General features: G+C 43.8%; 1 protein-coding gene across 3 annotated transcripts in view; it reads right to left on the bottom strand.

Annotated features, from left to right (window-relative positions):
• The window catches only part of carmil2 (capping protein regulator and myosin 1 linker 2), a 65,513-nt gene extending 38,546 nt beyond the window's left edge, over window positions 1-26,967 (bottom strand). The window contains exons 1-14 of one of the 3 annotated variants that reach the window (XM_035418755.1): window positions 26,941-26,967; window positions 26,335-26,464; window positions 21,624-21,718; window positions 20,706-20,756; window positions 17,757-17,816; window positions 11,510-11,631; window positions 8,870-8,967; window positions 8,276-8,346; window positions 7,716-7,789; window positions 7,222-7,297; window positions 3,478-3,566; window positions 2,113-2,207; window positions 1,595-1,681; window positions 871-980 (exon numbers count right to left, since the gene is read on the bottom strand). In XM_035418755.1, the coding sequence (XP_035274646.1) occupies window positions 871-980; window positions 1,595-1,681; window positions 2,113-2,207; window positions 3,478-3,566; window positions 7,222-7,297; window positions 7,716-7,789; window positions 8,276-8,346; window positions 8,870-8,967; window positions 11,510-11,631; window positions 17,757-17,816; window positions 20,706-20,756; window positions 21,624-21,718; window positions 26,335-26,464; window positions 26,941-26,952 (1,170 nt within the window). In that variant the 5' untranslated portion in view covers window positions 26,953-26,967. Of the gene's footprint in view, window positions 1-870; window positions 981-1,594; window positions 1,682-2,112; window positions 2,208-3,477; window positions 3,567-7,221; window positions 7,298-7,715; window positions 7,790-8,275; window positions 8,347-8,869; window positions 8,968-11,509; window positions 11,632-17,756; window positions 17,817-20,705; window positions 20,757-21,623; window positions 21,719-23,035; window positions 23,070-23,517; window positions 23,548-26,334; window positions 26,465-26,940 lie in introns of those variants that run through there. The other 2 variants (XM_035418758.1, XM_035418756.1) reach the window with 2 other exon arrangements.
• Window positions 26,968-27,710: the final 743 nt, after the last annotated feature.

Genomic DNA, 27,710 nt, shown 5'->3' with positions numbered 1-27,710 from the left:
TGGAACAATAGGAGCAAGAGACACGCCTGCCCGCTCAGCTGTGACATCACTGAAGCTTCCCTCTTCTGCACATCTGTGAAACAAACACTTTTCGCAGAGAGAACTTCTCAGAGAAATCCCATTGGCAACAAATGTAGAAAGCCAGTGAAGCGTGATGTAATTCATATCGTATGCATATTTGCCCAGCTGCCGCACCAGGCAACAGAAGAGCAGCCACCCAAAAGGGAATACATGGATTATTTGATTGCTTCCTGCTGATGCTGCGGACTTAAATGTTAATTGTATAGCACCAAATGTAACATGCAGTGAGACCTTTAAACACTCCCAATGCTGCATATGCACACATGTACACACACAAGAATACAGATGTGTGCATGCAAATATACACACGCATATTTGCAAACCCTTCACATACACACTCACACGCACACACACACACACACTCACATGCACACATACACACACACAAACATACACACTCGCACACACACAGACACACGTGTATGCACACAAGATGAATATGAATGGATGCATGCCAATATGCGCATATGCACACACGCATATATGTAAAGCGCACACACACATGCTTGCATGCATACATAGGCACAGACACAGACAGACAAAGACAGACACAGACACACACGTAAACTCACATGCACACAGACACACACACACACAGATACACACGCCCACACACCCGCGTGTATGTACACATATACACACAGACTCACATGAACACAGACACATACACATACACACACATGCGCACGTGCACACACACACACGCAGGCATGCACACACACACACGCAGGCATGCACACACACACACACACACACACACACTCTTTCCAGCAGCAGCTCTCCTCTCACCGTTGCCTCTCCTGTGGCCAGGCTCCCCACGTTGCCTGAGAGGTCAAGGTGGCGCAGCGAGCTGGAGAACAGCTTGCTGTGTGAAAAGGCCTGGGCCAGTGTGCCCACACCTGAGAGAGAGAGAGAGAGAGAGAGAGGGGAGAGTGAGAGAGGGAGAGAGAGAGAGAGAGGGCGGGAGAGTGAGAGAGGGAGACCCAGAGAGAGAAAGAGAGGAGAGTGAAAGAGAGGGGCACAGACAAATGAAACAGCAAAAGGAAGGATAGGCAAGAACAGAGCAGGAAAAGCAAAGAGGAAATAACAGTACACACCACTACTTAATCACAAGGACCACTACAACAAACCCCCCAGACATAAAAATCCAGAGACACCTTTTCAATAACTTTGTTCTAAGTGGTGAAGGTCTAGTGCAGATATGCATTACTGGTACAGTCAAAATTGCATTAAGTGTAGGAATGTGTATTTCACAATGTAGTTAATGGTGTAATTCAAGTTAATTACAGGTGCACAGACCTTCTGTTTACTGGCTTATGTCTTTGAGACCAGATATATGTCGTTAGTGTTTAACACTGTAATTCAGGTAATCAAAAAAAGCTCTTCCGCAGGACACAGATTTAGAATTCACAGTCATCTGGTCTATGGTCATACATCATAGGCTGTGACTAACTATGGTATAGTTCAGTAAATCTCATCTTTAACATCTCTGGGAGAATGAGAAAGCTCTTACCTTTGGGGGACAGAGATACTCTGGAGAGACACAGCTGAGTAAGGCCTTTGGGTAGCTTCTCAAGCTGATGGCTGAGAGCAATCACACCTGGGACAGGTAAAACAGACAACACACCTTAGTGATGTCACAGAGAAGACATTCAACAGCCAGCACACCTGAGTGATGTCACAGTGGGGACAGAGAATACAGTCACCACACCTGTGTGATGTCACAGTGGGAACAGATAATACAGTCACCACACCTGTGTCATGTCACAGTGGGAACACATCCTACAGTCACCACACCTGTGTGATGTCACAGTAGGAACAGGTAATACAGCCAAAACACCTAAGTGATGTCACAGTGGGGACAGTTAATACAGCCAACACACCTGAATGATGTCACAGTTAGGATAGGTAACATGTCCAGGAGATGTGAGGGATGTCACAGTAGAGGTAGGTAACACAGCCAGCATGTGTGATGTCATAGCAGGCAGGTAATATCGATAGAGCACATACCCACAAAGGACACATACACACCTTTGTCTTCAATCGGATTGGCTGACAGATTGATGATGTGCAGTGCAGAACTGGGGTGGTCGCGGATGGCACAGGCCATCTTCACTGCAAAATCCCTACAGGGAGGGGCAGGATCACCATAACCAAATGATCTCTATCTCTCTTCTTTCTCCCTGACTCTAAACCAGGGATCTCAAACTCCAGGGCCGCAGAAACTGGTGATTTTTGACATGCTTCAGAATGCATAATTTAAGCCATTGATTGACTAATGGGTCCACACCCATTGTTACAGAGGCCTAAATTAACAAAAAACAACAGACCCCTGCAGACAGTGTAGCCCCCCAGGATGGGGTAAATTTGAGATCCCTGCTCTAGACTCAGTCACACATTTTGACTGCTATTGATTCAGGACAGTGCAGACAAACACGCACTCTCCTCCAAAGCATATAACGTTTGTCACTTCTTAAACCCCAAAGTTTGTATAGAGCGGAGTTGGAGGAAGACACTTAATGTCCAGCTCAGCGTGTGGACCTGCGGGAACCCGGTTCATTGGTCCGCAATGAAAGCCGTCGCCATCTCCAGACTGCCAGAAACTCGCGTATACCCAGGTAATGCTTGAGTCAATTGTATGTAGCACTGCAGGGCTATGGCCCACAGTTGGCACTGGCATAGTCCAGATTTGATACCAGAGCATGGGGCCCATCCAACCACTGAAACAGTGCATTAACAGGATGAGCCACTCAGCGGCCCCACAGCTACATGCTCTTATATGACCTCAATGGGAGAGCATGTGTGCAGGTTACACTGCCAGAGACAGGATGTCAGTGGTGGGTGGTGAGCTACAGAGGCGGAGAGCTTGTAGTACCTTCATTTCAAAAGCTGCTTTTGAACAATTAGCAAACCATTAAGTCTCTTGATATATGTAAGTATCACTATTTTTTTAAATAATTTTTTGACACAAATACATCATTACCATGACAGGGCTACTTTCACTTCACATGAAATTATTTTAGCTTTAATGAGTTCCAAGGAAACAATTGGTTCAAATTTCATTTTCTACAGACCTCTTTGAAATAATCAAAAAAGATACTTCTTAGGTTAAAAATAATCAGTGGTGGTGAATTTTTAATTGTTAAGTTTGTCCATCATTTTAAAAAGTAGCCTTTTTTGCATAGCATATATTTATAGACCTGAGCATATACTTCAGGTTAAATTCTGGTTTAATACCCTGCAACGTTGTGACTTTGCAAATTCCATACCCATAACACTGCACTGCTAGCTATAAAAAACAGGTCATGTTTAAAGGTGCATTTTCTTCTTCTGTGGTGTATGAGCTCACTGCCTCCCTTTGCTGGGGGTCAGAGGTGTTCAGGTGAGATCACTCACGGTTTGAGCCCACTGTTCTCCAGGCACACGTCCTCCAGTTTCGGGGATCTGTTTATCATGTAGAGGACCTGCTCCTGCACCTCTGGACTCTGCGAGGACAGACAGGTGGACACAGACATGTATATAATCATAGGCACTCCTGTTTCTTAACCTTAGAGTTCTGCAGAGACAGACAAACACACATCCACTCCAGCAGGACTCCAGGCACTCTGTACAGACATACAGACATACAGATAGACAAATACAGACAGACCCAGACATTTATGCGCACATTCACCACCCTCTGTTCCTGCACCAGTGGGTTTTTCAGAGATAAACTGACACACACATACACACACACACACACACACACACACAAATGAATAGGAGAGGCTCTTTAACTCAGCGATTACATTTACAGTTTAGACACAGTTTTCTGACGCAGCATTAAATCACAAGCAGCGCTTTATGCAATTACACACTCAGACATCCGGCTCGGGTAGGAGATGTAATTTATTACTGGGCAAGGAGCCCGTGGTGACCTTTCAGCTAGTGATGGAAGAATCCCCCCCCCCCTTCCCCCCAACCTAAGGCAGGACCAACACAGTAAAGCAGGGTAATCACAGTAAAGGCCCTCATTACAAGCCTGCACCAAGACGTATGCCCGGGTCCCATTCCCGCTCCCCTCCCCACCTCCACCACCTGATGTGGGTGACTGCCCAAGTGACAGTCATCTCCATCAGAGAGGAAGAACCAGTGCGAACAGCAGCAACTACAAAATTATGCAGAGGAAGAAGCATAACGTTTTTAACGGTAATCAATGGGCAATAAATTTGACTCCGACCAAACAAGACCCATTTAAAAAAAAAAAATTGATTAGTAATGCCTTGGGTGTTAAAAAATGTTCTGCTGAAAATGCAAATGTGACAATAAATCAATTTTTGTGAAAAATAATTTTACATGATACTTGCGCTGTTCTACATGACACTAGCGCTGTTCTCCCATGACATTTGTCCGCGAAGTTACCTTTCTGGATTAAATAGATCAATCTGTCTATGCTGTCACACTTGTTTAGTGAATAACTAGCTCTCAAGATCATTGTTGCTTAATATCCATGTACTTGCTTGAATGTTCATGTACAAAATTAAAATATTAAGACTTGTATGGTTGAATACAATACATAGCCGTTAAATTCCCTGACAGAATACAACCTGACAAGAACTTGCAGAAGAGGTCATCCATTACACACTAACACTTCTATTTTGTCATATCTTCTGCCATCTTTGATTGGTTTAAACTCAACCTCTCCCTTTGTGCCCATTTTCCAGGTCCTATTGCCATCTGGCTGTCTAGCCTTGAGTGCAGTGTGTGCTGTATTGACTTCTGGGGCCCAGTTCCAGTTAAAAATGCACTCTGAACTTCTACTCTTGTCTCTCCTGGTGCTTTGAATATTTAACACCCTTTAAGCTATCCTGGATGGCGACATCCGTCAAATAAACAAACAAATAAAATTAAAATGGGTACTATCTGAAATATTCCGGCCAAAGTCAGAAGTTTCATTACTTCATGAATACATGTTAGACTTTGAGGCACTTTGGCATAACTTTAGCTTTTGGGCAAAACTGGTTGTTGTGGAATAGGAGATGACTACTATAGGTTTCCGTCGCTACCAATTATCTGAGCTTACCCAGCTAATTAGCTGCACACACAAATTCCGGTTCATTTCTAGATTAAACACAGGAACCTCATACATATAGGAACGCAGCTGTAACAAGCTGTAACTTTCATTATCAATTAATACAGCTGAAATTTCAGATGACATAAATGACTGGGATAATATTAATTAATACTTAATTAAAAATTAAGAGAAGAATCTTCTATGAAAATCAGACAACAACCCTCCTTGCCCAACCCTGCTGAGGATGCTGTGATTGGGTGAGACTGCACTCAGGGCATTTTATTAGCTCCCCAAAGATGCTGCAGTGGCACACCTTAACCTGAAGGGGGAGTCTGAGTGGAACCACAATGTAAAGATGTGCGGTATCAGTAAGCTAGCAGTTTACTCAGTACCGCACCATGTTTGCTTTTCACATGGCATTACTCTGCAATCTGTTTTACTGTGGGAAAATTATCAATGGGAATGAAAAATATGCTTCATTGTTACTTTTTAAATAGTGCTGTGATTTAGCCAATTATATATTGTTACTGTAAATTAAACTGCCTTATGGGAAGGGTTTTAATTGCTGGTTTTGCGAGAATTTGTGCAATTAGGAGTGCGGCTATGACGAACCACATTAGCTGTTTAACATCTGTAACTACTTCTAATTTTGTGCATACTGCATTGATAAGCTATTATAGCAATTTCTGTGTGGACTGGAAGTTGCACAGGCTGTAGATCTACTAAGCAAAGACTGAAAGGTTGGCTCGTCGCTGCCAAAAGCCATCACATTATTTTACTCCAGCAATCTATTTTGGGTGCTGCTTGTAATGAAGATGGGGGAAATGGAATGGAAAACTGAGACTATTACATCAACATCACTTGTGTAATGTGTCTGAATTTGAAAATTCATTTACTGAATGGAGGTCAGCTGACTATATTCTTATTGACTATTTGTAAATTATTTTGTATCATTTTTTGAAAGGCTCAGATTTCTGTCTTCTATTCGCATAGAGTGGAATGCTTGTATCATATTCCAGGCATTTCTTTATTGTGTTAGTTTTTTTGTGCCAATAGCGGAGTTTGTCACTTTTCCTCACAGGATGTCTGCTTTGCTTCTGGTGAAAAAGCCTAGAATTTACTATTCTAGTTAACTCTGCTCTATGAACAAAAATAACAAAATATGCTTCACTGTTTTACTCTAATCTATTTACATCCACACAACAGAATAACAATACCACAGAAATGTAGTTCCACGATAGAACCTCCGGCTGGTCGTTTACTGTTTTTTGTACAAGAAAATTTTTTTCGCAGCGTGCTTACACAGTACGGAAAACACCGCCAGCCGCAGTAACAAAACCAAGGTTAATGAATCACAGGGCCTTCTCTCTCGATCTCAAGCACATACAAATACAAACTCAAACCTCTCTAGCCCTCCCAGTGAAGGTTATCTGTACGACCTTGAACACAGGTAATCATCCACCTCGGTAGGGGAAACTCCAGCTCTGAGAATGCAGTCGGTAGACACTCTTTGAAATATAACGATAGCGAGCTTATTTCTTGTTATATTTGAACGGGTTATCATAGAATGCCATGTGTACCAGACCCAGATCAAATAATAATTTTAAATACTTTGACCCTTTAGACACCAGTCAAATTCTGACAAACCGCTGACCATTTTAAAATAAATATGTAGTCTCAATGATATTCAGAAGAATGTGTTATCATATTATTGTACTTGTTGGATAGTAACATGTTTAATTGAACAGCAGGTGGTTTTTTCCGAGGGTCAAAAGAGTTTTTCAAATACTTATTTAATCTAGAGCTGATGTGAACCCACGTCACCTCAATTCTACAAATTATTTTCCGCACCCTTCACGAAGAAACATGCTGTTTGTGTGTTTTGACTAGGGCGATATTACAACTCAGCAGGAGTGGATGCAGTTCGAAACACAGTTCTCCACATACGTCTGTGTGAAGTGTGAAAACTCTCTAGCCATGTGACCACAATAAGACCAGAACAGGTGGTTTAACACTCAAGCACCAAGACTGTGACCGCACCAAGAACTTTCAGGTGAATGAGCACGTCTGCATTTTTTGGTACATACCAGCCGGAAATCCTTGCCGCTGATTTTAGTGAACCAGTGGTTGAATGACAGAGCAGCAACAGCCAAGGAAATATCTCTGAGGGGAGAGGGAGACATCAGTCCCTGACTCAACACATTATCACCAAAGGCAACAAGAGCCATGAGGGGGCTTCCATTGTGATGTCACTTCCCGTCAGAGTCCTGGTATGCAGTGTCACCTCCACTCAGCCCATTACACTTCCACAATATTGTGGGGCCATTGTTATGTGTTCACGTTATTGCTGGTATCTTGAGTTATAAATTCTTGATGGCATCTCTGAAAAGATCAAAACAGCTAAAGCAATCTCACAAGTGACTAGGAAGCTGGCTGGGAACGTGAAAACTATCAACATGGACAGATGAATCTTATCTTGCAATATCCAGGAAACCTGAAGCCATGGCCAAAGATAACATGTTTGATGTATCAAGATATTTTCTCCGAAACGCCTGGGAGAAAGGCACAGCAAGTGGCTCACCTAGTGTCCAGGTGGTTGAAATCCAAGAGATTGAATTCCTGGCAGCTTTGAATGTGGTAAATATTGTCCACATCCTGACAGAAGGAGAAAAAATGGGGAGAGAGGTAGGGAGGGAGAAATAGAAAAGTGTACAGACAGAGAAGGAGAGAAAGAAAGCAGGACAGAGTGGAAGAGAGACAGGGCAATGGATGGATGAGGACAGTGAGCAGGATAGGAGCAAGAAATAAAGAAGCAGAGAATAAAAAATAAGAGAGAGTGAGGGAGACGGAGTAAAATAGGAGAGAGAGAAAGGGAGAAGAAAGGAGAGAGTGAGAGAGTAGAGTAGGAAAGCAACATATTAAAGACAGAAAATTGGTTAATTACACAAAAACCACACGTCGTTTTCTCCCCAAAACCTTGGCTGTGTAATAGAAACACAGCCAAACTAATGCACAGGAGCAGGGAGCAGAGCGACCTGTCACACTGAAGAACAGGATCTCAGCTGATCAAATCAGGCTTGGCGCCACCATTGACAATGTGCTGAACAGAATGTGATGTGATCACACAGGGACACTACTGACCCACTTGATCTCCTCTCTGCAGGGGAAGTCATTAAAGTCGCACAGGGCAGCGTACGTCTCTGAGAAACCTCCTGCAGGAAACAAAGCGAGCTGGGGTCATGAGCAATCAGAGACCTTATCAACACAAACATCGGTCCCACTGACTCCTGCAATGGCCCCGTGAAGCCCAGATGCTTTTAGATAATGATCTCAACAAGAACAAATCCAAGAGGGTCATACAAGCTGACTAAATGGCAGAACATATACCCCCCGTCATGTTCACCCCCCATCCATGACTGCCGCCACCCGCAACCCCCCCCCCCCCCTTCCACCTGTACACAGTACAATGGTATGGCCCCACTTACACTTCCTCACTCCCACCTCCCAGGACTGTGGTGCAGACTCACTGACCATCAGCCTCCCTCTCCCTCTCCACCCAGGATAGTGGTTTGGCCTCCCGGTGATATGGGCCTAAAGACCCCCCCCCCCCCCTCAGTACACCCACCCAAGTGAGTGCTACTGTCCCCTAACTTCCCATCCATCCAAAGACAGTGGTAGGGCCCCAATGACCCCCCACCCCCCTCCACCTAAGGACAGTGGTATGGCCCGACTGACCGCATGGTCCCTGTGTGCCATTGAGACTCTCCTCCACGCTGGACGTCAGGCTGCGCAGACGGTCCTGCAGGTCGGGCGGGATCTTCTTCAGGAGCTTCCTGAGAACGTGCAGGAGATCGGTTTCCATAGTAACTCCACAGGTGAAAAAACAGGGATGAAGCAACGCTTTGTGGACTTGCTCAGAAGGAAAGCAGACGAAAAATGGGCCCGCAAACTCCCCTGTTCATGGAGAGGTTTACCACTGGATTGACCATTTATCCAGGCCCCCAGCGTGGTAAGGTTTTGATACTGCACTGTGGGGTGAATCACGTACTGAAGCCTAGTGTCATGTCAGTAGCCCTCAGGAAATATCTCCTGAAAGTAATATAACAGCCCGTTTATAGTTCACACATTAACAGAGGACCCAGTCACAGTCACAACGCTACAAGCGCGGTTTTGCTTATGGAAATATAACCCTGGAAGCAGCATAGCCGCAGCGAGTGTGTGATGCAGAAAAAGCCTCACTGAGCGCACTTCTTTTATTGTGGCACGAAGAGTGCCATCTCTGTGTTCTCCAGCCTATTTGCAAAGAGGGTGCAGCCTGCCTGGTTAATTAGATATAGTGCAGAAAGAGGACAGTGCCCCCTATTGGTGACATCCATCAACAACCTTTATCGATTGCCCTTCCTCGAACCCCACGCTACACGGCTATCTTATGCTTTTTGCTCAGAGAACAGAAAATAGTACTACAATGTAGTACAACTGTAACTATGTAAAATGTGCATAATAATATGCATATTTTTGACAATGAATTGTGTTTGTTATTGAGCCTTTCACACTTTCAAAGCACTTTGCCTTGAAGGGGGAGACTTCACTCCAACCACTGCCAATATGTTGCACCGTCAACGCCAGCCACAGTACAATAACCAGATGGACAGCTCTTCCATCCTCTGTACTTCCTCTATATCTATGAACAGGCATTATCTAGGGAAAGGACATCCATTGCGTTTGTGGATAGTGGATTTTCTCAGATTGGAACATTTCTTCTCCATCAATAGCAAAGAAAGAACTTTCAATGTGAAGAATACAGAGCTGACCATCACGTTAGTCAAGAGAATCTTTGGTGCCCTTCCTGGGCAGATCCGTCTCTTCTCTTTCTTGTACCTAATGTCACAGCCTGACTGGAACAGCTGGGGTATTAGAATGGCTGGAAAGGCTGTATTCTTTCATAGCGATTGTTATGCATGCACCAGAATGCTGTCAGTAATTTCAGAGGGGTGAGTCTTTTCTTAGCAGCGGCCGATAATTCTTTGTCACCAAGGAAAGATGCAGGGACTGACTCAGCCAGGAAGCTATTGGGGGGGGGGGAAACAAAACACTCCAGGTTGGTGAGAAATCTGGACGTTGTTCGTCAACGAGCAATTTCTAGAGTAAACACAAGACGTAAAGGCGTGCACGCAGAACACGTGGTCTTCCTGTTCAATGGCCCTCGATTGGCTACGCTGAATGTCTTCGGGTCTGAATGAATCGGGTCTGAGCCGTAGCTATTAAACCCGCGCAAGCGACAGGGAGCGGAGGCTAATCTTGGCAACACATTTGTCTCATTCTCAGCCGCAGTTTTAAAATAGCTTCTCCCTTCACCACCAGAGCAGCCAGCCAACCGTTCCAGCTGCCTTCAAGTACAGTATTACGAGAGGAAAAACATTAAAATATTTTCTCCCAGACCTCTTTTGTTAAAAGTATTTATAGAAGCTGTGCGTTTTTCTCGGCATACGCGCCCCCGACGGACGGAACGAGCTAAAGGTGCGACTCATTCAGCATCGCTTCACACCCTGCAGCCTCACAGCAAAAACCAGAATCGCTTTCTAAAGGTCAGCCGGAGTTTGTGTGTGTGTGTGTGTGTGTGTGCGCGTGTGTGCGTGCGTGTATGTGTCTGTTGTGTTGACATCACAACGCAGACAAACCGTAGAGGGGGAGCCCGTGAGGCAGGCGCACACTCCATCCACATGCAGCTAGGAACATTACAGGGGGGGAAAAAAATAGCATCTTTGAGCGGAGACTGCCTTTGACACCTCTGTTCCGAAACAGCAGGTAACCCCCCCCCCCATACCGCCTCTTGACACAGGCTCTTTGGCAGGAAGTGATGTCGGGCAGCATGGAGGGGCTTTTATTAACCAGAGGGTACTCCTTTCGCACCATGGTGCATGGTGTGCAGGGTACAACACTGGGGAATGCCTCCTCTAGAGAGTCAAAACCACAGCATTCTGGGTGTAAATTCTACAGCCTAATGAATGCACCATATTTGGTCACTGAAACATATTTCAAAAAAAATTATTGATTTTATATTTATATTATTTTACTATTTCCTTGGCAAGTAAATAATAAATGCACCCCCTTAACAAACAAATATTAATATTTAGTGATTCTTGCTTTTATCATTCTTGCTTTTATCATTTATGCACATAAGCCTAAAAAGAAAACAAAGGAGTAAGTGTGTTGATATTCTGGTGAAACCAGTGAGCTCCTTTCAGCATTATGGTGAGCAACGGTCCATCTCTAAGTATTCTGGAATGGCAGCAGTGCATTATGGTATTTTATAAGTTATGGTGGAAAAGGTGTGGGATAAACTGGCAGAGACTGGGTCTGGGGCGAGGTACTCACCCTGGGGACGAATCAGGAAAGATCTTCTTGAGTGAAGCAGTCACATGACTGATTACAGCCTCAAGGTCCTCCACCGACATCAGGCTGAGACAGTACGTCTGTCTATCCGTCTCAATCACCACCTGACACACAAACAAACACGTGCATGTAGATGCATACACATACACATAGTCAAACACACACACACACACACACATAGATGCACAGACACACAAATGAATGCACATATGCAGCCACACGCACAAACACACACAGACATAGAAGCACAGACAGAATTTCAAATGAATAGACCCTAGCAGAGCCACATAGAAACACACAACCAAAGAAAAAAGTCAACTTCATTAACCTTGGGGTCACTAAAAGGGTGTCTTACAGAAGAGGAAAAAAGCTTCTATTCCAAAGCCTGAGAAAGCAGGGAAATAGAACTGAGACATGAAAGCGTTTGTCATGGAGACACGTGTAAAAAGAAATGAGAGAGGCAGACATTCTGGAACAACACACCTTTGTCTTTTATTTTTAGAAACTGCTATGCATTGAAAATAACGTTTATATGTGCCTCTTTATTGCTTTGGCAATACTTCATTTTGTGATTGCCACAAAAGAGCAGATGTGAATTTTGGAAAAAAAAAAAAAAGAGATAAAAAGACAGAGACAGATGCTTAAATAAGCGCTCAAAGACCAGACTGCCTCTCCAGCAAGATGCTGAAACGCAAAACTACCACAAGCTGCTGCGAAAAAAAAAAAAACTTTTAAATCTGATTCTCTCTGCACCGCCTCCTCACATCTGAAGTGAGGATCTCACAACGTCTAATCCTTTTAAGAGAGCAGGTAATAGAACCCAACAACTGCCGAGGCCGGGGAATGTCGTGAATAGAACCGCGAAACTCAGACTCTGTGATTTCCCTACTGAGAACGGCGTCTTTCCCTATAACTGAAATTGATTTTCTTTCAAAGCATTTCACAAGAGGTCTGGCGAGTGATACCTTAAGCTGAATCACATTCTCAATGAAGTGATACAGCCAACTGTCCTAACTATGCCGGTATTGACTACATGCGGGAACCTCAAAGGGTGGCGTACTATTGGTCACAGCACCACATAAGGAGAGAGGGTATTGGCTACATTACTGCTCAGTAATGTCACCTCTGATTGATCGGGCACCTGTTGCCTGCCTGCACCAGCTGCGTAATCACTGTAGACGCTTACACTGGCTATGCAGCTGACTGCAAGCTTGTGCGATGCTGGTGTGTCTCAGGATGGATAGAATACTGGTGTATGGGGGTAAAGTGCTTGATATCTTTATACAAGAAAGAAGTTAAGGAATTAAAACTGGAAAGAGAACAAATTTCTTTACTCAGAGGTATAGGATGATATAGGCCTACAGCTTGAGCCCAAAACTTTCCTATGTAGGCAAACAATTCTTTCATGGTTTTGAATAAATCTACAGACCTGGTACTACGCGCAGATAATACAAATTCTGCTGTTGTCCATGAACAAGAACTTTGCCAAACTATCCTTGAGAAATACTGTCAGATATGGTCATAAATACAATGATTATCAAAACAGGAAGCCAGGACACATACTCCCTCAGGTGTGAAAATCAACTGGAAGACAAAAAACCGATGCTTCAATAGATAACGGCATTGAACAAACTGAAAGAGAAAGCATGAAATCCCCTGTCCTACAAAAGAAAACCCAAATTAAGATGCAACACTAAAGGACGAGGGCTGAGCTATTACACACTAAAAAGGAGAATAGAGTGTGGGGCATATTTCCTGACAACAGTGGAAAAACATGACACCTCGATACATACTGACAAACTACAGGCTCGGTGAGCCCAGCCTGACCACAAGACCGGATGTCAATTGCAGACAAGGCTACTCAGAGAAGACAGGCTGCACTCACACTGCTCACACAGAGCTCCATCTACTTTCTACTTGCGAATGATATACATAAGCAAAGGTAGATCTGCAATGGTAAACATAAACAAGGCTTTTCCTAAATACCCAGTCCTACGTCGGCACTGTTTTTCTCCCCACTGGGAGTTTTACCTTAAGTGCTTGCTATGTGGGGGTTCAGGCCTGGTTTTTGCTCATTTTTGTGCTACTCTGTAAAGCGTCTTCATGACAGATTTCTGTAAAAAGCACTCTACAAATATAATTGATTTGATTTGATACATTATGAGGAAAAGAGAAAGGCAGCTGGACAAAATTAGCAGCACTGCCTGTCAAAAAGAGTAGATGAAACCAGGTGATTTTATTGAAAACTTTTTAGTGCCAATGTAAATAGCTTTTATTCCAAATGTATTCTTGATGTCTATGTGTTGAACCATAAAACAGCGGCTTTCCCATTTTGTATTTCAAAATTAATTTGATTAAACTGAGGGTGCGAAACTGATAGAAAGACAGAAAAACAATTGGAGGTTCAGGTCAGGATTTATTCAGGTCACTGGTCGTTTCCTGTGAGGTTCATTTCCACTGATAATATCAGCAGAAACTACTTCCTGTTTTGATTCCCGCATCTCTGAACATAGACAATACCCTTTGACAACATTAATGGAACAAGTACGGGTAACCCACTCTATTCCATAGTAAATGTGATGTATATTCATACCAGCTGCCAAAAATAGTCAACTTGTAACTTCCCCGATGAGTTACAATGACTCACATATAGCACCGCCAGCAGTGGTAACCTAAAGGACACCATTTCGTCTAGTTTAAGGAATTCCTGAAATTTATTGCACATGTGTGGTGCATATACTTTAAAATAAGTTCTTCCTAGTTAAGTTGTGAACCATGGTGTTTCTAGCATACTCCACTCGTGAAATCTTGTGCAATTGTTTGAGTTTCCAAAGGATAAAGGTGTGGTAAGATAAAAAGGGGGATTTGCGTGGAGGGCTTTGTATATAAATTAAACGCTGTGCTGCTTTCTCCTTAGAGCAAGCGATTGCCATGATTGCCTGTATGGTAAAGAAGGCAGTGATGAGTAGGAAACCCATCACCCGTAATTAAATGTAATGCACTATGACAGACCGCGTTCAGGGGTTTTAGGACTGTGGCTGTGGCATGCATATAAAATACATCCATGGTCAAGATGCTACATGCTAAGATTGTAGCTTGCAATCTTTTTGCGGTTTCAAATTGTGAGGCAAGACTTGTTTCTGTATAGGAATCCAATTTTGACTTTAAGCTCTTTTGTTCGTTATATTCGCAATATGCATTTAAAAGAGAACATTTCATCGATCGAAATGCTGAAGTATTTATAGTGTGAGACCCGCTCAATTTGATCACCGCTTAATGTGGATAAATGTAGCCTGACTGATTCTGAGTTCAGTGCCTTTGAGAAAGTGCCTTTCCCAGCATTTGAAACCAATTTAAGGTTTGCTAGCAATTTCATTTATATAACTAGCAAAAGTCCAAGTATGGAGCCCTGTGGTACACCTTTGTTTATATCCAGAAATGCTGTTTGTGTTCTGTCCCCCACTACGGCTTGCGATCTGCCTGATAAGTAATTGTGGAACCAATTACCTGCAATGTCGTCAAGATAGCGTCTGATCTATTTCATTAGATTTTATAGTTGACTTTATCAATCGCTTTAGATAAGTCGATAAACAAGGCAATGCAGTACAGTTTCCTGATGAGTGCTCTCACTATGTCATTGATTACAAGTGATGCAGCAGTGATGGTGCTGTGTCCAGGTCTAAAACCAGATTGATATGGATTCAGCATATTATTAGTGGTTCATAAAGCTTCCAGAATCTTTGCCGGGCTGGACAATTTTGAAATCAGACAGTCATTTTTTACATCACTAGCATCACCCCCCTCTACACAATGGTAAAATATGGGCAGCTTTCCATATGGTCAGGATACATCCAGTATCAAGTGTAACATTAAAAATGTTAACCAACGGTCTGGTAATCAGTGGTGCCACAAGCCATTAAAGGCCAGGATCTAGTTAACCTCACCTGTGGATTTTTTTTTTACATCAACAGGCAGTAGTGGATTTAGAACCTGGCTTCACTGTTTTCACCAACAGTAAGTGCAGCCATGTTATATCACAAAAGTGACAGAAAGAAAACAAGCACAAGATTTCTGTCATGTCATTTAAGAGGCTTGTTTTCACTGTCTTTATTCCAGTTGCTAAACAGCCAGATGTTGTCAAATGTCACTCATAAGAATGGGGTGCCAGTGATGCAATCTGAGAGCCAGGCGCTTCATTAAAAAGGGCATGTTAGTTTAAGGCCTTGGTGGCTAATTTGATCATTGACAAGGTGCATGCAATTGCTTGGAGTAATTTAACTGTCTTAGTTTTATTGTATATATGTTGTATTTATGTTTGTTCATGTGCACTCGCTTTTCTATATTTTAAATTTATTATATTGCTTTGTATAATCCTCTTATATGTATACTGTGTTCAGACATTTTATATGTGTAAGATAATAAAATAAAAAGGGTCAAGAGACCCATCAAAATTTCTCAGTGAACATAGTTATTTGATATAACAGTACTACACATGCACGCACACATACACACATACACACAAACACATACAAACTCAGTACTAGTCACAGTCACGTCAAATGTTGAAGCATTAAATACTCAAAACTTAAAGAACAGAAACTCAAAGAAACAGTTTTGAAAATCAAAAAATATTAAAGCAGTGGATTATTTATGTCCAAGCTTACCAAATTCGAACTTCTTCCCATCAGTCTTTAGTCAACTGGCTAATAACTGATGAGGAACTGTTATAAGGAAGTCTCTCACACAAAAAAATATATATTTTCATTGGTGAGAAAATCAGTTGCGGTTAGCTATGGCTTCAAGGGAAAGGAATACACTCCCTGCCATTAATTTACATGTCCAGCTTGCGCAGAATACAATGTTCTCCCTGTCAGCTGGCAGAATTACACAGGGTACTTTCACTCTGACCCAAAGTTTCAAGACCTGTCTGTCCAATTAACTCACACATAGCACATTTTGCATGCAACCATCAGACCAATCCTATGGCACAAAGCAGTTTGTTTCAAACTAAAGTCAAAGTCACCAGCAAAGTGAGTGCACCAACAGCTTGAACCACCTCATACACACACACACACACACACACATATGCATGCACACGCACATGCACACGCACACACACACAGCTTCTAAAACTTTCCATATTAGACCACACAGGGATATTACGGTCTCTATCCTCAACCTCAACACCATCACTGTGATCACTGACATGTTTATTCAGAGCTGAGCTGTTTATTCAGAGCTGAGCTGTTCATCAATCAAGAGACAGAAAATTCTCACTGGCAATTAAGAAAGAACGCCATGCCATGAGCACAATTCAGGCAAGATAATACACTTAAGAACTCCATAGTTCCTTCCAAGCCATTGCAAAGGCAGTGGTATAAAAGAATATCACAGCAACTATACTTTATTAATGCACTTCCTGTCATCGTGTAGTGTCTCAGGATTGCATATTATCAGGTGATGTTTTTCAGTGCAGATAGGCCACTCCGCTTGTCACTGGCTGGCTGAGATTGAGCCCACCCCCCTACATCCCCCCGCACCCCTCAAGGTCTACCTCTCCTGTCTGGATGACTAGTAGGGGTCAGCCTCTATCTCTGACCGGTGGCCTAAAAACCGACAACTGGCAACCGTCCGTGACAACCCAGCCACCGGCTATCTGTAACGACACGCAGACTCTCGCTCCGGTCCAGCGGGGCCACGGCCCGGCAGATTTACTGGCTGCCTGAACTCCGCTGTCACTCTGAGGAGCTACAACAGTTTGGTTCAGACGCGGATGGAATCCGAAGCAACCACAGCAAGCCACGGTGCGGTCAGTGTCTCTGATCTGGGAGCTTGAAATCATTTTTAAAAGAGTCCAAACCCTACAGAGCTCACTGTTCTCAGCACTAAGTGGACTCATTTAGAATATGTCCGTGACAATGCAAGAACAGTGGAAAGGGACAAACTTAACTGAAACACAAAGTGAGGATGTAGCTTAACCTCATGCAGTTAAAGTTAGTAGACAGTCTTTGGTTTACTTGATTAAGATTAGCACACTGTAAAATGCTCAGCGTTAATGTCAATTTAACAATTTACTTGAGTCCAAGAGGCACCAAATGTACCCTGCTCTAGTAAAATGTGCTCTGTCAGAATTGATTTAAAAATAAACGTTTGGCTGTGTAGGGTGTGGTGTAAGGTGTGGCTTCTCTTAGTTCGGTTAAAGCTAATTGAAGTTGAGGCTTTAGTTTACCTGCTCAAGATTCCCGATGATGATGGCATATATCTCCAAGTAACTGAATGAGCTTTCCACCTGCAGGCAGAGGACACGATGGAACTGAGGTTATCACTGCAGTGCACACACGCTCTCGCACACTGAGCAGGCATGGTGACTCACAACGGTAAATGAGAGCAGGGGGAGAGAGAGGGAGTGAGAGAGAGGGGGGAGAGAGAGGTGGTAGAAAGAAACAGACAGACTGGGGGAGAGAGAGGTGGTAGAAAGAAACAGACAGACTGGGGGAGAGAGAGGTGAGAGAGACAGAAAGGGGGCAGAGACCAGGGCCAAGAGGAAAAAGTATAAAAAGTAAAGGGAAAAAGTAGACGACAGGTTCGGGGTGGGGGGGGGGGCATAGAAGAGTGGAAGGAAGGAAGAGAAGAGGTGTGTAGTCATGGGCGGCAGAAGCGTTTAGACAAAAACCAGAAATAAAAAAACAGTGACCATGCACACACATACCAACACAACACTACATTTGGTTTTATGGACCACAGGCTCTTTCCAGTGGAACGACTGGCCACACAATAACATTTACTGTTACATGAGTCAGCAGAAGGGACCTTTACATAAGAGACACTTTAAAAAAAACTTTTTTCTGACAAATTCCCACCTGAAGGTTTATTTATAACAAACAAAAACTGTTACTACTGTATTTCTGTTGTGAATGCGTGTGTCTTCAGTGTTTTAGCAGTGAATTAAACTGTATTCCCTTTTAACCACATAATATCAGAGAAGAGCGTAACCAACTGTCACTTTAACTCCCCCTTCTCTCTCTCAATAAAATGTAATTAATGCCAAAGCATACATCCATCAATGAACTAAATCTGAATATTACAATAATAACCATAATAATAATAATAATAATAAATCAACAAATAAAAACATTTTTACATGTTTGGTGTGGGTGGTCACTCAGAAGCCCTCAGGATATGATAGGCAAACATGAACTGTGCTGCGATTGGGGCAGTTGGTCCTGCTAACATTCTCTCTCTCTCTCTCTCTCTCTCTCTCTCTCTCTCTCTCTCTCTCTCTCTCTCTCTCTCTCTCTCTCTCTCTCTCTCTCTCTCTCTCTCTCTCTCTCTCTCTCTCTCTCCATCCTTATTTCTGGCATAACAACAAAGTCAACACCTACAGCAGTTATCCCATAATGATGATATATGTACTGTAACACTGTAACACCATGCGCCTCATTTAGAAAATGAGAAAATGAAGAGTGCTTTCAGACATGCTCAGATTAGCATTCCCCTCACCCCTAACAGTCTCCACTCCCTTCCATTCCCTGTCTCTTCCTAATTCTATCAAATCCAAATCCAAGTCCCTTCATTAGCATGACAAAAAACATTGCTAAATTGTCACATCTTTTTGAAAACAGCACAAATTAACAGCAAAGAAAGAAGAGCAATAACACTCACTACTACTACTACTACTAATAATAATAATAATAACAATAATAATAATTTTATTTTCAGATGGTGCTACCTATTCATTGTCACTGGGGCAATGACATGCGGCTACAAACTGGGCTATCTTTCAGACACTATGCTCTCTCACCCACTCCCTCCCCTCTCTGAGCTCTGAAAGGTAATACCAGACCTAGCGCTGAGCCTCAGAGTGTTTGCTGAGTCACTATTTAACAAAAATCTACCCTCCCCCTGAAACTCCTGAAAGACCTGAATGCTCTGCAGCTCACCCTGCCCCCCCCCCCCCCACCCTGCTCCTTCAGTTCAACGGTCACCGGTTTCGAAAACAAAATCTCAGTCGGTCAACCAGAAAATCAATTAAATATTTCAGGTAAGAATACACAATCAGAAGTTGAGGGGGGATGGCGGAGGGTCTGGATGGTCTGTATTGCATTTTTCGACCCACAAGGGGGAGCTGTACACAGCAGAGGGTCTTGCCGTAGGGCAGGCCTTCCCAGCCCTGTTCCTGGAGATCTATCGTTCTGTAGTTTTCACTCCAAACCTAATAAAGCGCACTGCATTCGACAGCTAGAGAGCTAATGAAACCTGCTAAATAGCAGAATCAGGTGTGCCAAATTAGGGTTGGAGTGGAAACATACAGGCCAGTAGATATCCAGGAACAGGGTTGGGCAGCTCTGCTGCAGGGTTTCAATTGCAACCGTGATATGGGGTTTTAAGCGATATTCTTGTTTGTTTGAAAATTTGTTCTCTCACTGGCTGGCAGCAGCTGCAACGTAAACCTCGCCAGGATACCCACAATCCTTTTTGTCGGCTCTGTCATTGCCCCATCTGTCTGTATGTGACATGCCAACAAACAATCAGTGCTGGCTCATGTGCCCAAACCGGTCTCAGGACCGACCTGTCACTACCAACCTAGCAGTGCCCTGTCAATAGGAGTGGGCAGTATTTAAAATGTGTGAATGTGTTTGCAGGTATGCATTTTATGTGTAAAACAGCTTAGCCTGTTTATTTGAATGATACCTCTGAACTAGCTGCAAATTAACCCATGCCTTTCGATAGCGGTTTACAGGTGATTTCCATGAGGTATTCAGTAATCTGTGACAAAATGCATTTCTGTAAGGCGCTCCAGATCTTTCCGTGGAGGATCACGAGTCATAATGTGGCTGGAGGTTTCTGTGTCAACTCACCGTGCCAACACATCACTCGCGATATCGTCCAATACCGCGACACACCTGTACACACACATTCAGATATATGCGAAGAACGCAGATTCCAGCTCCATACACCGACTGATCCTGAACGCACACCCTTCCCAAAATATTTTGGTGTCAGACTAAGGAGTGGGGAAATTTAACCTGGACTCGCTTTATGGTGTAAAGAAGTATAGGTTACATATTCTGATACACACATGCAGACACACATACATACACTCAATACTGCATACTTCTTTTGTAGAGTGGTAGTGCGACAGAGTGGCATGTCATAGTTCATATGCCTTCCGATTTACCTTGACTGGCTGCTTGCAATGGAACATATAGGCTCTCCACATAGTCATGACCTGTAGCCAAACAAAATGGAAATAACATCAGCTATCATTCCACAATGCAGTTTGTATACGTGTGTGTAAACATTAAAGCAAGAATAAAAACCTTATCCATTCAAGCAAAGAAAGGATAAACCCACACAATTTTGAATATTAATGGTTATGATGAATACTGCCAGTTTTGTATGTTGCAAAGGAGGGGCAGGATGATACACCATTTTAACTGGGAAGGAACCTCCTGGTGTTCAAATAGCTTCACCCAGTGGCAAAAAGTGGTAACTGCAGCTCAACCAGCAGGCAAGGATGAAAGGTATATTTTCGCTCCGGTAAATAGCAGGGACATCTTAGAGGCCTGCAGGATATTTCTAAAAAAAAATGTGACCACTCCATCTGAGGCTTGTCTGCGGTATCTGGTGCTCATTTGAATTAGATTTAGCTCATTTGATTTAACCCTTGACAAAGGAGGCTTTTTGGAATGTTTTTTTCTTCTTCTGAAAAATCAGTATTCTAGAACTCCATTGCTTTAAATTATCAACACTGATTGTTACATCATCATTAGAATGTTCAGTTGAGAACATTCTAATCACATAATTGTGATCTTAAAGGATAAATGCTTGCCTTAAAGGGTGTAGGAGAATGCTCGAGCAACACCAACTAAATGCCCAAGGTTGCTACAACGCTACAACAGGCACAGGCTGGGAAGGTTAGCAATGTACCCACAATGACATTGTTCAGATTTTCCCAGCAAGTGCTCAGTACTAAACAGGGCCTGAGGCTGCTCCACTCAGTATTGCACGTAACAGGATGATGTCATGCATTGGTTTAGCCTTTGCACATCGAGGGTTTGTTCGTGGGAGAACGTTCGCTCTCCGCGACACTCACCAGAACCCTGCTCTCCGTCCGGGTCTTGGACTGGTTGAGCTGGACCTGCACCATGAACCAAACCTTGTGGGGCTTCAGCAGCTGGGCGATGGCATCTGGAAAGAGAGCAGACGATGCGCGCAGACGCAAGGGGATCAGATGCGCAGACACACAGACGGACAGCAACGGGCAGGCAGGCACAGGGGTGGAGGTGAACAAACACACAGACCATAAGCAACAGATACGAATACAGAGCCTACAAAGATACTGATGAACGGGGACAGAGAGAGAGAGAGAGAGAGAGAAACTTTCCCTTTCTTTTAATGGGATTGTTCACTTTCTGGAGGCTTAGGTACTTACAGATGTTTCTGGCAACCTGTTGTCTTTATAGTGGCTGGTACAGGGGTTAATGAATTAGAGTAGGCACTGATGAAAGCATTTAGCTGGAACATTTGCTATCCAGATCCTCTTTCTTAAGCATATCATTATTTTTTCTCCTGCACCTTTAAGGTGGACACCAATGTAATTAAGTAGATTCATTTTTAGAACTACTATTTTTGTCCTAGCCTTCGTACAGTATCACAGAATTACTTCCTATTTTTTTTTCTAGTTCCTATTTTTACTATACCTGCAGTAAAAATGCACCTGCACTAACTATTGACATTCATCTTAACGCAGCTAGCATCCTCTTCTTTTCTGGTTTGAAGTGTAGAAACGCACATCAATTATCTTCAATGCAGCTTGTATACTGACATTATGTTTCCAGAGGCAGTTATATGAACACATTCATTTTATAGCCTTCAATGACTATTATAAATATGAATATCAGTTTTCATATTGTGCTGGTACTTCTTTCCTTGAGTGCAGAGGTCACAGGTTACATGTGCTAATAAGAAATAGATCCAACAGAAAGTAAGATTGAATTCAATTTCTTTTAAAAATTAAAATCAGGTAATATACTCATGGACAATATCCAGGGGCATAACATCATTGTGCAAGATGCTTTGGAGTTACATTAAGTGTAGCTTTCACATTCACGCTGAACGTAGAGATTCTTAATTTTGAGAACTGTATTTGTACTGCATTAAATTCACAGGCCTTTCACTGGGACCTCTGACTTGCCAGGCACTGAGCTTCTCAAGGGCAACAAGAAGATTGTGTGACAGGAGATACGTGCATGTGTGAGTGTGTGTCTTTCTCTCTCTCCCCCGCCCCCGCCCCCAAACCCTCTTTGCCATGTCTGACACCATGTTCCCCAGACCATATGTTGGATAAAAGCTAAATGTTGGTTCCCGATTTAGAGCATGTCAATGCAGACCTAGAGAATATTGGATAAGGTTAGAGGTCATTGTGTGTTTACTCAGTATTCACAATATGTGTTAGATTTTTTTACTTTGTTGAATTTTCTACATGCTTATGTATTAGCCATTTACCAATCAGATTTAGAATCATGCATATCATTAGTAAAACCAATCATGTATTAGCCCCTCAGTTCAGACTTATCCTTTGTTGTGTGAAGGAGCTGGACTCTCTGCAGAAGTGAACCTCGTGTCAAACTTCAGTTCTGGAGGGACGCAGTGTCAGCTGGTTTTCAGGGTGTTCTCGGTACAAGTGTTTCATTTATGTCATTGATTGGCTAAGGAATCCACACACCTTGTTTTCAAGGCCTTAATTGGCAGCTGACTGAAAGGAAAACACGAAAACCCGCAGGCACTGCGGCCCCCTTGGGATTCAGTTTGACACCTGTCTTATACGGATATACATTGTTTTGCCTGGTCACTATAAGGGGAGCATTCTATCTGCCCAGCAACACATCGAAATCGAATACAGTAAAGCTGAATTTTTTTCTCCAGAAAATGAAGTATCCCTTTAAGTCTCAAGTCACAGAGAATGGACCAGCGCAGCGGTAACCAACCCTGTTCCTGGAGCTCTACCATCCCGTAGGTTTTCATTCCAACCCTAGCAAACTATGTCTTATTCAACAGCTAGAGAACTTGTTGAGCTGCTACTTAGTAGAGTCAGGTGTGCCAAATTAGGCTTGAAATGAAAACCAACAAGATAGCAGATGTCCAAGAACAGGGTTGGTTACCGCTGGCTTAATGCATGTGGGCTTAGGGCTTCAGGGTTCAGGAAGAGTGCCTGTCAGCTGATTCTGTTTCACACAAACCCAGTGTTGCCATAATGAGATCCACACAATTAGGCTAAGTCAGGTCAGGCTGGCACACTGACAGAGGCTAAGTAAGCTGAACCACCCTCGTGAAAGGCTGCAGTGTCTGTGGACTTTAATTCCAGTCAGGCACCTCTCTACCTAATTACACTAATTATTAGTGAGGTTAAATTGAAGAAGTTAGCAAAAAAAGATGAATATCTTTAAATTTTTTTGTTAGCTGGGGAAACATACTCATGGTTCTTCCTAGAATTTGGTCAAACAGTTGCTTGGGCCACTCTCTTTCACAGCTGCAAAACAGCTGTCTGTTTCTGAACTGGTTCACGTCTACACTATTTGGCAGACTCTCAAGTGTAACAAGCACGGCTGCTGGGTGAAATTCTCAGTCCCGGACAAGATTATATTATACCCCCTCCTCCAGGGCCTGAAGCAACATACTGTACCTGGTTGTCCCCTCCTGACGATGTCCGTGGCAACAAGATGGCGTCACATCTACACATTTAGCAAGTAAAAAACTACTTTGACAAATAACTACTGTCCAGAAAAAAGTTGTTTTATTCCTATTTTTAAGGTTTAGCGAGGTCTTGGGGAGTTAAATCGCTTTGTATCTTCAGATAAACCAATAAATAAAAAATAAGGGTAATGGAAGTTTTGATTTTGTTGAGGGCAAACGCAAGAAAAGCCAGGACTTAGTCCAAACCTCAAACCCTGGAGCGAAACCCTGGAGTCAAACGGTGCGTCTTCCAGTTCCAAACTTCCCACTCCCCCTGGATCAAATGTGCAAATTGGATTTTGGGAACCATTGTGTCAAAGGGGCTTAATTATGAAGAACTCAATGCACCATCAAATGTGTGATATTACCCCATGCAGAATTCTGTGCTAAAAATAAAATCTGTGCGGTCAGCCAGTTTCATGTTTTGGCAGCCTTTGTGAGGCCTTTGTCCATCAATTCTCACACTCTCCCTTTTGTTTAAACAATTCTGCGATGAATTAGATAAGATGTCTTTCTATGAAGGTCTTGCTGGTGTGGGCTGCAATGAATTACTTAAAAGTTTTTTTTTTTTTTTGCCCATCTTCAAAAAGGGTTCCTGTCAGTTTTGTTTCATGGGCTCACAGACAGTTATGCAAAGGTTATCCGAAGGGTGCGTTGAATCTTTGGTTCTTTCTCCTAATTAAGGAGCAGTGTGATGTTATTCATTGCCAGAATAGTTTGCACAATGAATCACTTGATTAGTTCCTGAAAATTCAGCTGCTGTGGCTTCATACACAGAGCCACCTGGTGGAGGATCATCAGAATACATGAAGAGACAAAAAAAAAAAAAAAAGATCCCAACAATTAACTACTGTTCAACATAGAACCCTTCTGCATTAGCAATGCCACTGCCATATCACTATGCAGTATCCTAAACCAAGCTATATTAATGCTATGCAATACTCTCTAAAATATGCACTGTGTTGCACCCTGTTCCATTATTGCAGTATGCTTAGATATCTTCCCATACGCCATCATAATACTGCCTTGCCCTGGAATATGTACCAGTATGCACCTCCCTATCTCTCTACACTCTATGGTGGCCATCTGCATTCTGCTATATTGCTGTTGTATAGTATCCTTTCCCTGCAATGATAACTGCTGTGCTCAGCTGTATTACCAGGTACCCTGGAGTGCCATTGTTCCACCACTGTTACGACCTTCTAAATCAGTACTGCTTCACTGTGCCGTAGCACTGCTTTTACCACCGGTAGTGGTGCACTCGATTGCACCTGCAGCCGTGCCTGAACCTGAGCAAAGCCACAAGCGAGCTGCACACCAGAGAGGTGGCGAGTAAAAGCAAGCAGCGTTCAGGCGCACCCGCTACCCTTTGTCTGCAACGGGCACGGATCAAGCACCCAAATTTACATTCGTTATTTCAACAGATGGTCTGTGTGAGGAAATACATTTAAGAGTATATGTGGAGCAGGAAGGAGGTACGGACACATTAATGAGGGTGCAGGCATCGGTACGGCGAGACAAAGAAGGAAGACTGAGGACGTCTGAAGACGAGTCTTCAATTGTCCCCGCAACAGATCAAACGAGTCCTGAGAGCAAACATGTACACGCATACGCAGAAGAACCTGGTGATGTCTTTAGCTGCAAACACTGCAGCAATGGCCTCCAGAGCAATGTCGCCAGTTTTGGCAGCTGAAGCCAGTTTGAGGCAGGCTGGCATCTCAAACTCAAATCCTGGAGGGCCACTGCACCTGCTGGTTTTTTGATTCGTTCATGAACAGAAATGCTTCGTTTAAGCCACTGATTGGTTAAAGAGTCTGGACATCTTGTCTCCAAGGCCTAAATTGGCTGCTGATTGAAACCCTGCAGACTGTGGCCCCCAGGACCGTAGTCTGAGACCCCTGCCTGACGGGGTTCGAGCTCCGCTCGGTGCACCGGCAGCGGCCCAAGACTCCAGAGTCTGCAGTCACGCAGCCCGGTGGAGAGGAGAGAGCTACCGTTCAGCACAGAAGTTTGGAGAGGGAGGGGATGGGGCGGGCATCCCGGCGCAAGGGCAGGGGGCGGGCGCTCCTTACCTTGAAGGCCGAAGGAGACCTCCGGGCTCTCGGAGACCATGGCGGCGGCACGGGGAACCTGTGTGCAGGAGCGGGCGTCGGGGCAGCGCGGCGCAGGCAGGCTGACGCAGGTGGAGCGCAGACACACATCCTGCACCCGAGGGGAAAATGAAACCACACGCAGAGCGGGACTGCCACAGGAAGCGACGCCTACGTCTCCGCTCTGGCTGACGCGCAGCGTGCCCCCACCCGCCGCTCCGCTCGCTGCAGTTCGCGAGGCTCCCCGCAGCGCTGCGAGCACGTAGCGCGCGGCGTACGTTAGCTGCTAGGCGGTAACCTCTCCCACCCTCCCCTCTCTTTTACTGTTCACCTCGGTATTGTTTTGCGCTTATGGGTGTGGGCCCTGCTGGGCTGGGGTCAACAGGAAAGGGGGAGGGGGGGGGAGTGGGTCACAACTCATTGACTGACAGCAAGACATAACACAGGATGCTCGATCTGAAAAACTACACGAAAAACCACCAAAACAAAAACAAGCACCTCCTCTACCTGGTGGGCGCCCGTTCGAATTTGCCACTTCACTTAAGACGCTGTTGACCTACATCCCTGCTCAAAATGGCTTCCGCTTACCTTCTTTTTCATAAGATGTAGGTTAAAGCGTTCGTTGGCCAGAAAGTGAGCACCGAAACAATTTTACGATTCAGCAAAACAGGCTTTAAACTGTTGCACAGTGCAGTTTCGTTTTCCATTTCCTGCATGTTGAATTACTCACCGTTAGAAAAAAATTCAATGCATGCAAAATACTGTATCGTATAAAGAGGTCATAACTAAATGTTGAAGGGTACTGGAAGCACACATTTGTCACATTTTCAAAAACTCAAGATTTTCAGTAGTCTAAGCAGCACACATTCTGACATCAGACCACTGTATTTGGAAATCAGAGAACCGGGGCGGCACAGTGGTGCAGTGGGTGGCACTGTCGCCTCACAGCGAGGTTGTGGGTTCCAATCTCGGCTTGGGGCCTTTCTGTGTGGAGTTTGCATGTTCTCCCCGTGTCCGCGTGGGTTTCTTCCCACAGTCCAAAGACATGCAGGTAGGCTAATTGGAGACTCTAAATTGCCCAGAGTGTGTGAGTGAATGGAGTGTGTGCCCTGTGATAAATTGGTGGCCTGTCCAGGGTGTATTCCTGCCTCTCGCCCAATGCAATGCACACTGGGATAGGCTCCAGCACCCCCCGGCCCCTGCTCAGGGTAAGCAGGTACAGATAATGGATGGATGGATGGAAATCGAAGAACCCAGCTCTCCAAAAAATGATGCCATTATTAAAACACCAAGATGTTTCTTCACCAGGTTTCAACCATCTGTAAAAATGCATTTTGTCCTTAACTGTGGATTTTGAC

Source organism: Anguilla anguilla, chromosome 5 (genome assembly GCF_013347855.1).
Source record: "Anguilla anguilla isolate fAngAng1 chromosome 5, fAngAng1.pri, whole genome shotgun sequence".
Lineage (NCBI taxonomy): Eukaryota > Metazoa > Chordata > Actinopteri > Anguilliformes > Anguillidae > Anguilla > Anguilla anguilla.
The sequence above is the reverse complement of the archived record's forward strand: the minus strand, read 5'-3'. Positions and strand labels throughout refer to the sequence as shown.